At 44.8% G+C, this 16,552-nt stretch overlaps 1 protein-coding gene across 5 annotated transcripts in view; it reads left to right on the top strand.

The window, feature by feature from the left end:
* The window catches only part of CTNND2 (catenin delta 2), a 368,350-nt gene that overhangs the window by 129,301 nt on the left and 222,497 nt on the right, over nucleotides 1–16,552 (top strand). For all 5 annotated transcript variants that reach the window (XM_075271079.1, XM_075271077.1, XM_075271078.1 and 2 more), the window contains exon 5: nucleotides 369–485. In XM_075271079.1, coding sequence (XP_075127180.1) covers nucleotides 369–485 — 117 coding nt within the window. The remainder of the gene's footprint in view (nucleotides 1–368; nucleotides 486–16,552) is intronic.

The raw sequence follows: 16,552 nt of genomic DNA, 5'->3' as shown, positions 1-16,552 counted from the left end.
AGCTTCAGTATACATAGTGTGAATGCACCCTAAGGGTAAAAATCATTATTTGGAGCAGTTTTTATTTTCCCCGCCCTATTGTTCCTGTGCAGATTATAGAAAGTGCTGCTATATAAAAAAGCATTTCCACTGCTGATTTCTTTTTTTCTGGAATGTGTGGATGGGATTAGTCAGAATTCCATCCACTTTATAGGTAGTGTAATACACAGCATTTCTGCTGTAGCTAAACCGCTATGTGTAAGTAATGTGGGACTCTGGCCTAAATTTGGTATCATTTGGTATCACTGTGATCATACCAACATAGCATTTTTACTGTAAATGCAAAAGTAAAGGTAAATTACTGTTTTATCATAATTCTTATATTACAGAGGGTCAAAAAGATATAGAGGATGAACTAACAACTGGCTTAGAATTGGTGGATTCATGTATTAGATCTTTGCAAGAATCTGGCATTCTTGAATCACAAGACTTTACATCTAATGAAAGTAAGTAGATATTATGATTGGTATATTATTATTTGAATTTGTATTAATACATAACACTTTCAGAATAGGAGTAGAACAATGAATTGACGTGCTGGATCATTTATCATACCACACTATAATTGCATCCAGCGAATACTATTAACTGATGGAATTCACTGGGTTTCTTTCAAGAGAAAATAGTGCTGCTCTCTGTCGGCATGTTTTTGTTTGCTTGTTTTTGTTTTTTTTTTGTCTTTTTAAAGGATCTGCCTTGGAGGCTGTTAATAGTCCCACCAACGTACATGTGAAAACAGCCTTAAAGAGGACCCTTCATCAGATTGGGCACAGGCAGTACCATATACTGCTGGAAAGCCGACAGTGCCCTGAATTCAGCGCACTGTTGGCTTTCCCGATCTGTGCCCGATGTAAAGCACTATCGGTCCCGGTACTGTAGCGCTTTACAGTCAGAAGGGCGTTTCTGACAGTCAGTCAGGTACGTCCTTCTCCACAGCAGCGCCTATCGCGCTGTACAGTGTGAGTGGGGATGAACGCCTCCCTCTCTCTGCTCACAATGCTCATGCATAGACGAGTATTATCAGGAGGGGAGGGGGGCGTTCCTCCCCGCTCACACTGTACAGTGCGATAGGCGCTGCTGTGGAGAAGGACGTACCTGACAGAGTGTCAGAAACACCCTTCTGACTGTAAAGCGCTACGGTAGCGGGACCGATAGCGCTTTACCCGGGGCACCCGGGACAGTATATGGAACTGCCTGTGTCCAATCTGATGAAAGGTCCTCTTTAAAGGCAATCAGTGAGTCATTATACTATTTCCTAGCAATCTTCTAATAATCATAACTGCGTAGGCTACATAATGTGAACAAAAACCAAGACAGACTTGTAAATAGGCTAAAATCAGACATGAATTGGGATAAGACAAACACAGGTAACATCAGGCACACAGCCAAAGGTAAAAGAGTTATAATGCAGAAAGAAAGATTATGAATGATAATCTGTTTTCCCTTAGCCCAAACAGCAGCACAACTGGGGTATTCCTGCCCCTATGAGCTGTTAGGACAGGTGGAATTTTTAATTACCTAACAGCTTTTGACCTCTATAAGAGGCCGGAAGACCTGCTCCTCCCTTGTGTTAGTAACAAGTATGATATACAGAGCAATCTATGCCAAGAGCTACACACACATACACAAAATCTGTACAATAGCACCTCTTAGGGAGGGAGCCTTGTGCTGCTGTTTGGGCTAAGGGAAAACAGATTATCATTCATAATCTTTCTTTCCCCCTACGCCCAACAGCAGCACAACTGGGGATTTAGCAAGTATTATCTCCCCTAGGGCAGGACCTCCTGGCAGGCTGATGCCAAGACGGAGTGCCCAAATGCTGTAGCATCGGCTGTACGCCAGTCCAATCTGTAGTGTTTGGCAAAAGTCAGCTGTGAGCTCCACGAGGCTGCAGCACATATATGCTCTAGAGAGAGGAACCGTGTCTCTGCCCATGATGTCGCCACTGATCGGGTGGCATGGGCTCGTAGGAAATCTGGAACAGGAAGATTCTGAGCCCGTAGGGAACAGCTGATAGCTTCTCTGATCCATCTAGACAGGGTTACCTTTGATGCTTTAGCGCCTCTATTGTGGCCAAACACATTAACCAGAAGATTCTCTGATCTTCGGAACGGTGCTGTACGGTCCAGGTAGATACGTAGTGCTCTTACCAGATCCAGTGTGTGTAGCTTCTCCTCCTGCTCAGTGGCAGGGGAGGGAAAGAACCCCGGTAGGGTGATCACTTGATTGGTGTTCTGAAGTGTGGGTACCTTCGGCAAGAATCCTGGGACGAACCTTAGCTGTACTCTGTCAGGAAAGAAAGTTATGAAAGGTTCGGAGGCTGCTAGAGCCTGCAATTCGCCAACCCTCTTGGCGGAGGTTATTGCCAACAGAAAGGTCACTTTAAATGACAGGTACTTCCAGTCCACTTCAGATAATGGTTCGAAGGGGGGCGCACATAGCCCTTGTAGAACCGTGGCCAGGTCCCACCTGGGGACAGGGGGCCGTACCTGGGGGCGGAGCCTGGCAGCCCCCCTAAGGAACTGTTTGACAAGAGGATCTTGTGATAACCGTGTCTCCAGGAGAGCAGATAGAGCTGACACTTGAACCTTGAGGGTGGCAGGTGCTAGTCCTCTCTCCAAGCCGTTCTGTAAGAACTCTAGGACTGCATCTCTGTCTGGATCGCGGTGGCTGCCTGTACACCAATCTCGGAATATCCGGGCGATCCTTTGGTAGCTCTGATTGGTTGCTTCTGCTCTTGAATGGGCTAAGGTACTTAGCACTCCCTGGGACAATCCTCTGTCTGCGCGTATGGCGCGGTTAGCCTCCAGGCAGTGAGGTTGAATTTGTCTAGGCCCAGGCACGGCCGACTGTTCAGTGACACCAGGTTCCTGACTGGTGGAAGCCTCCAGTAGTTCCCCCGACTCATAAGGATAAGGTCGGTGAACCACGCCCTTTTTGGCCAGAACGGCATGATCACTATTGCCGAAGTCTGGTCCTGCCTGAGTTTCGCCAATACCTTTGGTATCATCGGGATGGGAGGGAACACGTATGCCAGTTCGAACCTCCATGGTATTGACAGGGCATCCACAGCCAAAGGGTTGTCTACCCGGTACAGGGAGCAAAACCTTTCTACTTTGGCATTGTGTTGGGTGGCCATCAGATCCACCTCGGGGAGACCCCACCTCCTGGTCAGGTAGTGGAAGATGTCCTGGTTCAGGGACCATTCGCCTGCGGTCGGCCGGCCTCTGCTGAGTTGGTCCGCTAGGATGTTCAGGCGGCCCTAGATATGTACCGCGGCCAGCTGGGAGAGGTTTCGTTCTGCCCAGGAGAAGATCAGGTTGGTGACTTGCATGAGCGAGGGGGACCTGGTTCCTCCCTGCTTGTTGATATAGTGGACTGTCGTCAGATTGTCTGATCTTACTTTGACCGCTTTCCCTCGTAGAAGTGGTGCAAATGACAGAAGGGCTCGATGAACTGCGGTAAGCTCGCGCCAGTTGGATGAGTGCGTCCTCTCCCGCTGATTCCATGTACCTTGAACCGGGGTCTCCCCCAGATGAGCTCCCCAGCCTGTGAGGGAGGCATCTGTAGTCAACAAGGTCCAGGCGGGCTGGACCGAGGACTTCCCATCTCGCAGATGGGTCCACCAGGGCAAGGTTTGCCGGGTGCTGATGGTTAACTGGATTGGCTTCTGTAAACCTGAAGGACTGTGATTCCAGACTCTCAAGATCTCGTTCTGTAGAGGGCGCATATGCCATAGGGCCCAAGGAACTGCATCTAGGGCAGCGGACATCAATCCGAGGACCTTCATCGCCGTCCTGATGGTGACCTTCCGTGTGGAAGACAAATGATGTGCCGCCCGAGCAATTTTCCTTTTGCGAGGAGAGGGTAGAGAGACCGTCATGTTGAGAGAGTCTAGAATAAGTCCCAGGAACTGAACTCGTGTTGATGGCACCATCACTGACTTCTGCCAGTTTACCAGCCACCCCAGCTTGTCTAGTAGAGCTACGACGGTCTGCACCTGCGTGGTAAGAACCTCCTTTGAATGAGCCTTCAGAAGCCAGTCGTCCAGGTACGGAACTATGAATATGCCTTGAAGGCGCAGGGCGGCAGCGACCGGAGCTATGACCTTTGTGAAGGTGTGGGGGGCGGAGGATATGCCGAACGGGAGGGCTGCGAACTGGAAGTGCGCCTCTTTCCCCTGTATGTCTACGGCAATCCTTAGGAACTTTCGGTGTGCCAGAAAGATGGGTACGTGGAGGTAGGCGTCCTTCAGGTCCAGAGTGACGAAGTGATCTCCAGGGTGCATGAAAGGTAGTACTGACCTTATGGTTTCCATGTGAAACCGCAGCCTGCGGATGAAGTGATTCAGATACCTGAGATCGATGATCATACGCCACTCGCCTGATGGCTTGGGGACCAAGAAGACTGGAGAGTAGACGCCTGTGCCTTGTTCTGCGCGAGGAACCATCTCCAGCGCGGCCTTGTCCTCGTACTCCTGAATCAATCTCTCCAGATGAAGTTGTTTGGGGCCCTGAAGAGGGCGGGTTCTTACCATCTTCTCTGGCGGCTGGGAAACAAAATTAATTTTATAACCTTCCTGGATCATCTGGATGACCCAGGGGTCCCGAATATTCTGCCGCCAGGCCTCCACATAGTGGGAAAGACGACCGCCCACCCCAGGGGAGGGGGGGGAGTAGGAAGGGGGGGGGGTGTACTGAGAGGGAATTAGAAGGGGGCATTCTTACGGCCACGAGATGAGCCCCGACCTCTTCCTTTCCCGGATCGCCGCTGGCCTCTGGTGCCTCTTCGAGTGCCTCTTCCTCGAAAGGAGGTACTCCGACCTTCAAGGGGCTGTGGCAGGTTCTTGCCCTTGGAGTCGGCCCAGCCCTCCATGATGTGGTCGAGCTCCCTTCCGAACAGCCGTCCGGGCTCAAAGGGGAGACCACAGAGGCTATTTTTGGAAGTAAGGTCAGCCTTCCAGGGCTTCAGCCATAGAGGTCGGCGAGCCACAGTAGCCAGTGCCATGGATCTAGCCGCCAGACGGGTCTGAAAATGGGTAGCCTCTGTCAGGTGATCCACCAACAGCGTGATGTCGGACACTGCCGCGAGGAGATCATCACGATCCACGCCGGAATCGATGTCCTTGGCCAGGGATAACAGTTCTGCGCGTAAGCCAGTTGCTACCTCATTCGCGACCATGCCCAAAGAGGCCTGGGCAGAGGCGGACGAATATACACGCCTCAAAGATCCTTTGACTTGGCGATCCATGGGGTCCCTGAGGCCCGAGCCGTCCTCTGATGGAAGGATGGAGCGCCTTGATAACTTGGCCACGGCGACGTCCACCTTTGGTGGGGGACCCCACACCTTTAGTTGACTCTCAGAGACGGGAAAAAGTGCCTTGAAGCGTGTGGATGGCGCAAAGGATCTCTCCGGGTGCCTCCATTCGCCCTCCATCAGGCGGAGCATCTCCGAAGAGGGCCTGAAGGTACGAGACCTACGGCTAGAGCCTTCCCCGCCTTCCCGGTCTCTGATTCTTAGGGTCTTGAATACTCTGGACATTTTGTCCAGGGGAAAAATCTCCTTCTCCTCCTCCGTACTAGAAAACGACTCCACATCCCTGAGGCGCAGCTTTTCCAGAGGCGGCAGGGACAATTCGCAATCCAGCCGTGGCCTCTTGGCCAGGGAGACGGCTTCCATTCTTTTCATGGAGTCCTGGACGTACCCCTTCACCCAGGACACCATCTCTCGCATGGGAGTTGTTTCAACAGAGGGGGCCCTGCACCCCTGACAGAAGCGATATTGGGAGTCATCAGGCAGCGGCACTCTACAAGAAGCGCACGCCAGATGCTTCCTTTTGGAAGTAGCCTTCCTTCTAGGCGGAACAGTGGAGGAAGAAGAAGACATTCTGAGGAGGAATAAAAAGGATACACTAACTCCTTACTGCACTCAGGGATGCAACTCCCCAACCTCCCCCCCCCGGCCATGTCCACCAAACCTTAGTCAATGAAGACAGTTCTCCAGCACAGAAATTGACCAGGAGCTTCACCAACTGATGTGCTTGCAACCGGAGCGACAAGCACTAACTGAAGCTCTAAGGGGACTTAAATAGGCCAGGGGGCGGGGTTTTGCCCGGAGCCCCGCCCAAGGGGCAGGGGCTACAACGGAGCCAGAATCTCATGAAAAAAAGGGGAGGGGAGAAGACAGGGGGAGGGGGATCTGACCCAGGTATGGTCCCCAGGACCGGGGGACCCCCCTCCCGAACTACCGTGCAATGCTCGTGTCTAGGGGTTGTTCTCTTCCCGTCCGCCGCGAGACCCGCGCACTGCGCATGTGCGGCGGACCCTGTTAGACGGCGGACCGGAGGAACCTGAGAAAGGTTCCTAGGTCTAGCGTTCCTAGGGGAAAGCCCCGACCCGGCGCGCCAGCCGGACAGGAGCGTGCACGAGCCGGCAGGGTCCCTCTGGAGAAGGGGACCTCTGCTGAAAAAAGAGGATGTCCAGAAAAAGATCTTCTGCTGTCAGGTACCGGTGGGGGAGAGTAGTGGACCCCTATAGGAGGTCAGAACATCTGCTCCCCCCCTGACCACCTGTCCTGTCCCACAGGACAGAAAAAAACACAAGGGAGGAGCAGGTCTTCCGGCCTCTTATAGAGGTCAAAAGCTGTTAGGTAATTAAAAATTCCACCTGTCCTAACAGCTCATAGGGGCAGGAATACCCCAGTTGTGCTGCTGTTGGGCGTAGGGGGAAAGAATGGAGGCTACAGGCATACATGAACAAGCTAGGACTAAATAAAACAGAGGCTTGCATGCAAACAAAATAAGGCCAGAAACATGGACATCACACATTACATTATTCACCCAAAATGAGAGCGAGGTAGCAGACATAACAGGGTTGGATAGAAGTAAAGCCGGTGAGCACTAATTTTTGAAGTGACTTATGCTTCGTTCACATTTGCGCCTGGTGTCCTTTGTGTGCATTCCGTTGGGTTTCCGTCTTCAGCCCCGGAGAAACTGGACAGGGGACAGAAACCCGACGGTCAGCTTTAAAACCCATTCAGTTGAATGGGTTTGTAAAGGTAACCGTCCATGTCCGCCTGCGGCCTCTCCTCGGGGAAATCGTTTTGTTTTGTTTTGTTTTGTTTTTTTTTTAGCTGGACACAAAGTCGGACATGCAGGACTTTGTGTCCGACTAAAAAACAAAACAAAAAAGTCAGATAGCTAAGTCTTCTGGACAACAGAATACCAGTAAATACAGAGAGCTTGTGTTATGCTTTACCTGACGTTTAAGGCTAAGGCCCCACATAGTGAGCTGCGGGAAATATTGTAGTGGAAATGTATTGCATTTTTCCTGAAGCTCTTTTCCCAGAAAGTCCACAGAGTTTTCCTCTATATGGGTCCCCAGCCTAAATGGGTTTTAGGGTCTCTGAGCTGAGCTGAAATGTACACTCACCGGCCACTTTATTAGGTACACCTGTCCAACTGCTCGCTAACACTTAATTTCTAATCAGCCAATCACATGGCGGCAACTCAGTGCATTTAGGCATGTAGACATGGTCAAGACAATCTCCTGCAGTTCAAACCAAGCATCAGTATGGGGAAGAAAGGTGATTTGAGTGCCTTTGAACGTGGCATGGTTGTTGGTGCCAGAAGGGCTGGTCTGAGTATTTCAGAAACTGCTGATCTACTGGGATTTTCACGCACAACCATCTCTAGGGTTTACAGAGAATGGTCCGAAAAAGAAAAAACATCCAGTGAGCGGCAGCTCTGTGGGCGGAAATGCGTTGTTGATGTCAGAGGTCAGAGGAGAATGGCCAGACTGGTTCGAGCTGATAGAAAGGCAACAGTGACTCAAATAGCCACCCGTTACAACCAAGGTAGCCAGAAGAGCATCTCTGAACGCACAGTACGTCGAACTTTGAGGCAGATGGGCTACAGCAGCAGAAGACCACAGCGGGTGCCACTCCTTTCAGCTAAGAACAGGAAACTGAGGCTACAATTTGCACAAGCTCATCGAAATTGGACAATTGAAGATTGGAAAAACGTTGCCTGGTCTGATGAGTCTCGATTTCTGCTGCGACATTCGGATGGTAGGGTCAGAATTTGGCGTCAACAACATGAAAGCATGGATCCATCCTGCCTTGTATCAACGGTTCAGGCTGGTGGTGGTGGTGTCATGGTGTGGGGAATATTTTCTTGGCACTCTTTGGGCCCTTTGGTACCAATTGAGCATCATTGCAACGCCAAAGCCTACCTGAGTATTGTTGCTGACCATGTCCATCCCTTTATGACCACAATGTACCCAACATCTGATGGCTACTTTCAGCAGGATAATGCAATGCCATGTCATAAAGCTGGAATCATCTCAGACTGGTTTCTTGAACATGACAATGAGTTCACTGTACTCCAATGGCCTCCACAGTCACCAGATCTCAATCCAATAGAGCATCTTTGGGATGTGGTGGAACGGGAGATTCGCATCATAGATGTGCAGCCGACAAATCTGCGGCAACTGTGTGATGCCATCATGTCAATATGGACCAAAATCTCTGAGGAATGCTTCCAGCACCTTGTTGAATCTATGACACGAAGAATTGAGGCAGTTCTGAAGGCAAAAGGGGGTCCAACCTGTTACTAGCATGGTGTACCTAATAAAGTGGCCGGTGAGTGTATACATGTATTATCAGTATCTGATGATCCTGGGATTTACAAATCACTTGATTTTGCTCTGGGTATCAGACGATCTAGAGACAGATGGACATGGTGGGGCAGCTCTGCTGCATTTACAATAATAGTAGCAGGTCTGCATTACCCCAGCGCCATCACTATACAGTGGACGGGGCTTCAACTGTGTGCCATGTTACATGAATGGTAATAGATTGTTCTGGCTCTGTCCAGACATTCAGCTCTGAGTCTTCTTTTTATTCATTCTGTGGAATGAGAGTGAAGCATCTTCCGTTACTGTCAGATAGCGACTTATCACAACTGGCAAGAAATTGAGACATGTCGAAATCAAACATACCTTATACTACCCCCCCCCCCCCCCCCCCCGACATTTACAGTCAACTAAGAAATTCATACACACAACAGGTAGCCAATTTTGCTGAAATCGCCTAGTTTGGATGATTTTAATCTAACGTATTGTATATGACCAGTTTTTCATTGTTTCTGAAGTTTAGATTTGTAAATATAAATATGTATGAATGTTCAATAATGCTAAATATTTGTTTTTGAATTTTAATTTTAAACATTAAATGATTTGCCTACCTGTACAGTTTATAGCTCATCCAGTTAAGTAGTAGATTATTGGGGGTTCAACCACTCAGACCTCCACCAATCATGAGAATGGGACCTCTTGTATCTGCATCCAAATGTAGCAGTAGTTCTGCTGGTACATTGCTGTTCTATTAATTTCAACGGGACTGCTGGAGATAGCCGAGTGCTCTACTTGGCAAGTAGGTCCATAGAATTAATGTATTAGTTGTGTATCCATGCAAACAGAATTACAGTCCCACATTAATCTATAACACGTTCCTATCCTTTGAATAGTGAATACGTTGTATTGGTGACCAAATTGTTTGAAGACGTAGTATTTTTGTTATTTTTAACAATTAACTGTTTTTTTTACAAGCAAACGTTATAGAATATGGACAGAGTATTTGCCTGAACGAGATACTGGCGGCTTCTTCCTACTAACTGAAAGTCGCATTAATACTAGCAGTGGACTTGCAGTTTTGTTGTTAGCAGTGTTGTGATCATGAGACCTCTACCTAGGATCTGCAGCTAAATAAATATTTTATGGTGTCACAATTGATGTATTAACGTATTAACAGAAGTTCTGTTGAGGTTCTGCTACAATTGTGATTGATGTAGACATATATATATATATATATATATATATATATATATATATATATATATATATTCTATACATGTGCTAAACATAACATAAAAAGTCAGAAAAAGTAACGCGAAAGGACAAAGAGAACTTTACTATACAGCGGCAATCGCTCAGAACCTATTAGTCATAACTAAATACAGAATACTGATGTCAGCAGCTCAACTCAGGGCTTCTCAATTATAGCTTTCAGCCTTTCCCATTACGCCATTAAGACCTCATGGACACGATCATGTGCAGTCTACAGGTAAGTGAAAACAGCGCAGATGACACAGATTGGTATCTGTGTATCATCTGTGGTTATCACTGAACCATTCTTTGAAATTAATTGAGAAAGCTGCAATTATGGACAGGTATAGAACCCGCTCTATAATTTGCATCTCTTCAACAAGACCCGGGCACACAGCTGCCAAAATTACGACTGTGTATATGAGTCAGTTGAAATATATGGGCCCGTAGTTCTATGTGCAGTTGCAGATAAAAATATATTCCTGTGCATGAGACCTCAGAATCTTGTTTGTTTTAGCCTTGCATCTCTTGCAGTCTCAGTAATCTTTGCCTTATATGAGCTCATAACTTTCTACTTCTTGTGCTAGATTATTCTGACAGTCAGCGATTTCTCCCCCTGTTGTATACCAAACCCTGCATATGTCTGACCAGTGTCATACTGTAGGCCCAGTATAAAGCTTAATGGAAATACCACCTGCCTCCCTTTCACAAATTCCTAAAACTGCATAACTCTTTCAGCTGTAATCTACTACCTAGCTCTGTCCTTGGACTGTTTCTACACTGTGGCTTTCTCAGTAGCATGCTGACTCACAGCCATGATATCCCCCTAAGATGCGCCATATATCAGTCTTTATAAACCTGAAGGAATATGTCTTAGTATGGAGTGGACTAACTGCAAAAGATAGCATTCTTGGCGCAGACAACATCTGTCAACTAAAATCTTTATGAACTAACATTTATTCTTGTCACTTTGGAACATCTGTAAACGTAGGAAATCTTTCAAGAGCCACTGAAGGAGATACTTGAAACAAAATTCAACCTAAACAGCAATCTGTAAAAATAAGTCAAATAAAATGTCTAATTCTGTTTATTATTATTATTATTATTATTATTATTATTATTATTATTGTTATTGTTATTATTATTATGCTTACTTGGGGTTCAACAAGTACTATTTGTCTTTAATAAGTATATATATATATATATATATATATATATATATATATACACACACACACAAATATATTTCTTAGTACAAGGTGGACTTACTGTGAAAGAAACACAGGTAACATCCAGTAAAATCCTAGAGTTTAGAGATGCAAATTAAAGTGTTTCATTGTGTACACTCCAAGATACTGTATGACATTTTAGTTCATCAGATATTGTTAACAAAGCACAAGGTACAGTATGTAAAAATATTCATATATATAAGATAATAATTCAAAGTTATATATATATAGGTAATATAGCAAAATGAAGTGAGAGACTTATATAGAAAAGGTACTGGCTGGTTCATTGTAGAGTTAATTGAATAGCTCATTATACATATGATCAAGGCTCCAAAGAGAAACTGTGCATAGTTAAATAAGTAAAATGTAAGAGTACCGTACAAGTCATAACAAAAGCTCATATAAATCAAATAATCCAAGCAGTGTTGTACTAACAATAGTTAGAGGTATCAGGGATAAATGTATTTATTTATTTTTTGAATTAGCCCAGGGAGGGGAAAAAAATTCTTGCCTGTCTCCAATGCTTCATTGTCCTCTCACTGGCACAGACTGGTTCTGCTGCACTGATGTGTTCTTGCAGCGGAAGTCCTCACTGGCTGTGATTTTTCAGGTCCCTTTGCTTAGATGGCTGATTGGCCTCAGCAGTCACGTGACCACTGAGACCAATTAGCTGACTAAGACAAGGACCCAGAGACATTGCCGAAAAAATCCCAGCAGCAGGACTGGTGAGTATGTGTGTGTGGTGTTTTTTTTTTTTTTTTTTTTTACCTTTCTCAGCCTAAATTTAAAATACAATTTTAGCCTGGGCAACACCTTTTAAGGCTTGGTCCACAGTCTGAAAAGAGGCATGTAACAGAGTAAAGTGTATAATGAGAAATTCATCAGTTTACCAGATTGCAGAAGTTGTAACAGTACATGTAGGAAACGGGTGTAGGCCACAGTTAGGAGCATCTTCTCTATCTAGCATTTGGTAGCTAGATCTTATGACATCACTATGTGGAGCCCTGTGGTGGTGGAATAGTAGAGTGATTTTGGGCACATGGTGCCATGCAGCGTGTGTAATAGTTATTGGGATTGGAAACTGCATGCGCTATAGGGAAGATAAGATATTATAGTAACGGCAAATAAAGAGGGATAGGCTGATTGTTGAATGTGCTAAGGTGGATGATATGAAGGGCAGTGACTGTATGAATGTAGTTTTGTGGGATGAGGACTAAAGAAAAATAAATGAAATTAAAGGAAAAGAAGGAAAAACACTTGAATTAGGTGGAAAAAATAAAATGAAGATGAATAGAAAAATAAAATAATTATAAAATTATAAATTAAGATGAAAAGGAAAAAAAAGGGGGTAAAATGTAGAATTACAGGAGAGATGATTCAGAAAGGATACCGAAACAAAAGTCTGGAAGTGCAGACTTGGACCAGGTTTGTGCATATGAAAGAAATGGAAACAAAGTAATTAATAAATATACATGGTGAATAATGATATCTCAATTATTTGCAAGGGGACTCAGACTTCAAAGGAAACGGTGTATCTCATACTCGCTGGTTCAAGCCCTGGGTGTCAGGAAATTGAGCTTAAGACTTAAGCTACTCTTGTCTTTAGAATTATAATCTCATCACCAACTTGGATTCAGATTGTGCTCCAGCACTTGTTTGTACCACATTGTTTCCTGTAATTGTTACATGTTGTCACTGTAGTTAGTATCGTTCAGGTAAAGTGCTACAGAAGTTATTTAAATAATAATAATGTTAGAGTGGTTGTAAATCCAGCGCAGTTGTGCTAACTTGTGACCATACTGGTGGAAGTGATCTGGTATAGGAAGAAGTAGCTTCTTGCAACAGATTTAGATTGATGTTGAGATATGCGGTCTCGTATATGTTAGGTGGTCTCCTTAACATACACGAGACTGTATAGACATTTAATTTTATATACAAATGATGAGTCACATATGAAAATAAACATGGATCGGATATTCTAACACATTATATAGCAAAGGGGATCACTGATTCAAAGACCAAAGATTTTCTTACCAAGAAAGAACCAGTAATCTCGTTCTTCTACATCTTGCCCAAAATTGATAAAAAATATTGCAAAACCTCCAGTGAGACCAATAGTTGTATCAAAGGAATCTATATTACCCCCCTTAACTATCTTTTTAGAGAAGATTTTGACTCCTTTAACTAAAAACACAAGATCCTTTCTCCTCGACACCGGAACCTTCCTTGAAAATATAAAATAATAATAGAATATCCCTCTGAAGTTTCTTATAGTTACATGGAACGTTACAAGCCTATATACTTTCATGACATGTGAAGAAGGCAATCAGGCAGTTGATGAAATCCTAACACATACTGACATGGATCCCTATGTGGTCGCTTTATGTATAGATCTTCTGACAATTGTGCTATGTGAAAATGTCTTCCTTTTCCAGGATAATTTCTATTTACAGGCCCCTCCATATGCTAATTTCATTCACCAGTTATTCCATGAACATAGTATAATCTGCAATAGGTATATAGATGATATTTATTGAATATGGAGGGACCCATTGGATTCCCTAAGAGTATTTAATCACCATCTCTCTGAGGTTAGGCCTGAACAGCAGTTTACATTATTTTTTATACCAGTACAGTTCACTTCCTTGACACAAGGTGATAAAAGACAAACAAGTTGAGCTACATTCAGAACTCTACACTAAACCTACAGTCAGGAATATTCTTTTACGCTATTCCAGTTGACATTCTAAAGCCACAAAACATACATGACCTAAGTCATAATTTGACAGGGTGAAATGCAAAGTTTCCAACCCTGTTTAACGTAATTTCAGACTAGGTCAAATGAGGAATAAATTTCAGACAAGAGGATTTCCACCTAAAAGAGTTGAGCAACCCCGTTCTCCGCAGAAAAATAGAACTACTATTACAGGGTGATGGATACCACCAATTCCCCTACATAAATTCATGTGCAGACACTGACCTACCCTATGCAAGGGATATATAAATGTACCGGAGTGTCATAATCCCTTCCTACACTCCATCTGTCACCCACATGATCTCAAGGATAGGTTGGTAAGGACTGACATCGGCTCTAAACAGATCATGAGGCAGCAGTTCTTACACACTCGCAAAGACATACCCCTGCCTAAAATGCCTATAATACTGTACCTTCACCAAAAGGTCCATATCTCAGTCACCCTTTTACGGGTCGGAATATCCCTATTCATGTTTTTTCACATTTGACTTACCATTTGTGTTTTATGCGATCAAATGTCCATGTGGTCCCGTATATGTTTGTGAAACCACCCAACATATATGTGACCACATATCTTAGCATAAATCTAATATCTGCTTTGTTCACTTCCACCAGTATGGTCACATGTTAGCACAACTAAGATTCCAAGTGGTGGATTACAGTCAGAATCCAATGAGAGGTAGTGATAGGGCTAGTTCACACGTGAGTATAAGGGGAGGTTTTTGACAGCGGATTTCGCGTCCAAAACCTCCCCTTATAATGGTGGTCTATGGAGACCGCCGGGCTTCTGTTCTCCGCTAGCGGCGAGCTGCTGCTAGCGGAGAAAAGAAAGGACATATCCTTTCTTCAGGCGGAAGTCGCGCTGTCTCAGTCGCGCGGCTTCCGCCACCGGCAGCTCCCTCCTATGTCGGCTCATTCATTTGAGCCGACAGCAGGGGGTTAAGCCGCGACAGCGATGGTCGCGGCGGGCGGGTTTTGACAAGAGAGAGACGCGGCTCGCCGCGTCTCTCTCTGTGTCAAAACCCGCGCGGGCAGTTCACGTGTGAACTAGCCCATAGGATTAAAATCTTAAAGACAAGAGAAGATTTTTGGATTTATAAACTCAATTTCCTTACACCCAATGACTTGAACCAAAATTATGAGATACAGTTTCCTTTGAGTCACCTTCCAACTAATTGAGATATTGTTCACTTTGCATATTTATTATTACTATGCTTATTTATTGATACTTTGTTTCCATTTCTTCCAGATGCACTAACCTGATCCGGGTCTGCATTTCCAGATTTTTATTTCGGTATCCTTTCTGGATCATCTCTTTTGTAATTTTACATTTCAACCACTTATCTTTCTATTTATTTTTAATATATATATACAGTGCTATGAAAAAGTTTGGGCACCCCTATTAATCTTAATCATTTTTAGTTCTAAATATTTTGGTGTTTGCAACAGCCATTTCAGTTTGATATATCTAATAACTGATGGACACAGTAATATTTCAGGATTGAAATGAGGTTTATTGTACTAACAGAAAATGCGCAATATGCATTAAACCAAAATTTGACCGGTGCAAAAATATGGGCACCTCAACAGAAAAGTGACATTAATATTTAGTACATCCTCCTTTTGCAAAGATAACAGCCTCTAGTCGCTTCCTGTAGCTTTTAATCAGTTCCTGGATCCTGGATGAAGGTATTTTGGACCATTTCTTTCTACAAAACAATTCAAGTTCAGTTAAGTTTGATGGTCGCCGAACATGGACAGCCCGCTCTCAAATGATCTGAAAACAAAGATTGTTCAACATAGTTGTTCAGGGGAAGGATACAAAACGTTGTCTCAGAGATTTAACCTGTCAGTTTCCACTGTGAGGAACATAGTAAGGAAATGGAAGACCACAGGAACAGTTCTTGTTAAGCCCAGAAGTGGCAGGCCAAGAAAAATATCAGAAAGGCAGAGAAGAAGAATGGTGAGAACAGTCAAGGACAATCCACAGACCACCTCCAAAGAGCTGCAGCATCATCTTGCTGCAGATGGTGTCACTGTGCATCGGTCAACTATACAGCGCACTTTGCACAAATAGAAGCTGTATGGGAGAGTGATGAGAAAGAAGCCGTTTCTGCACGTACGCCACAAATAGAGTTGCCTGAGGTATGAAAAAGCACATTTGGACAAGGCAGCTTCATTTTGGAAACAAAATTTGAGTTGTTTGGTTATAAAAAAAGGCGTTATGCATGGCGTCCAAAAAGAAACAGCATTCCAAGAAAAACACATGCTACCCACTGTAAAATTTGGTGGAGGTTCCATCATGCTTTGGGGCTGTGTGGCCAATGCCGGCATCGGGAATCTTGTTAAAGTTGAGAGTCGCATGGATTCCACTCAGTATCAGCAGATTCTTGAGAATAATGTTCAAGAATCAGTGACGAAGTTGAAGTTACGCCGGGGATGGATATTTCAGCAAGACAATGATCCAAAACACCGCTCCAAATCCTCAGGCATTCATGCAGAGGAACAATTACAATGTTCTGGAATGGCCATCCCAGTCCCCAGACCTGAATATCATTGAACATCTGTGGGATGATTTGAAGCGGGCTGTCCATGCTCGGCGACCATCTAACTTAACTGAACTTGAATTGTTTGTCCAAAATACC

Source organism: Leptodactylus fuscus, chromosome 4 (assembly GCF_031893055.1).
Source record: "Leptodactylus fuscus isolate aLepFus1 chromosome 4, aLepFus1.hap2, whole genome shotgun sequence".
Classification (NCBI taxonomy): Eukaryota; Metazoa; Chordata; class Amphibia; order Anura; family Leptodactylidae; genus Leptodactylus; species Leptodactylus fuscus.
This window is presented reverse-complemented; position numbering and strand designations above follow the sequence as displayed.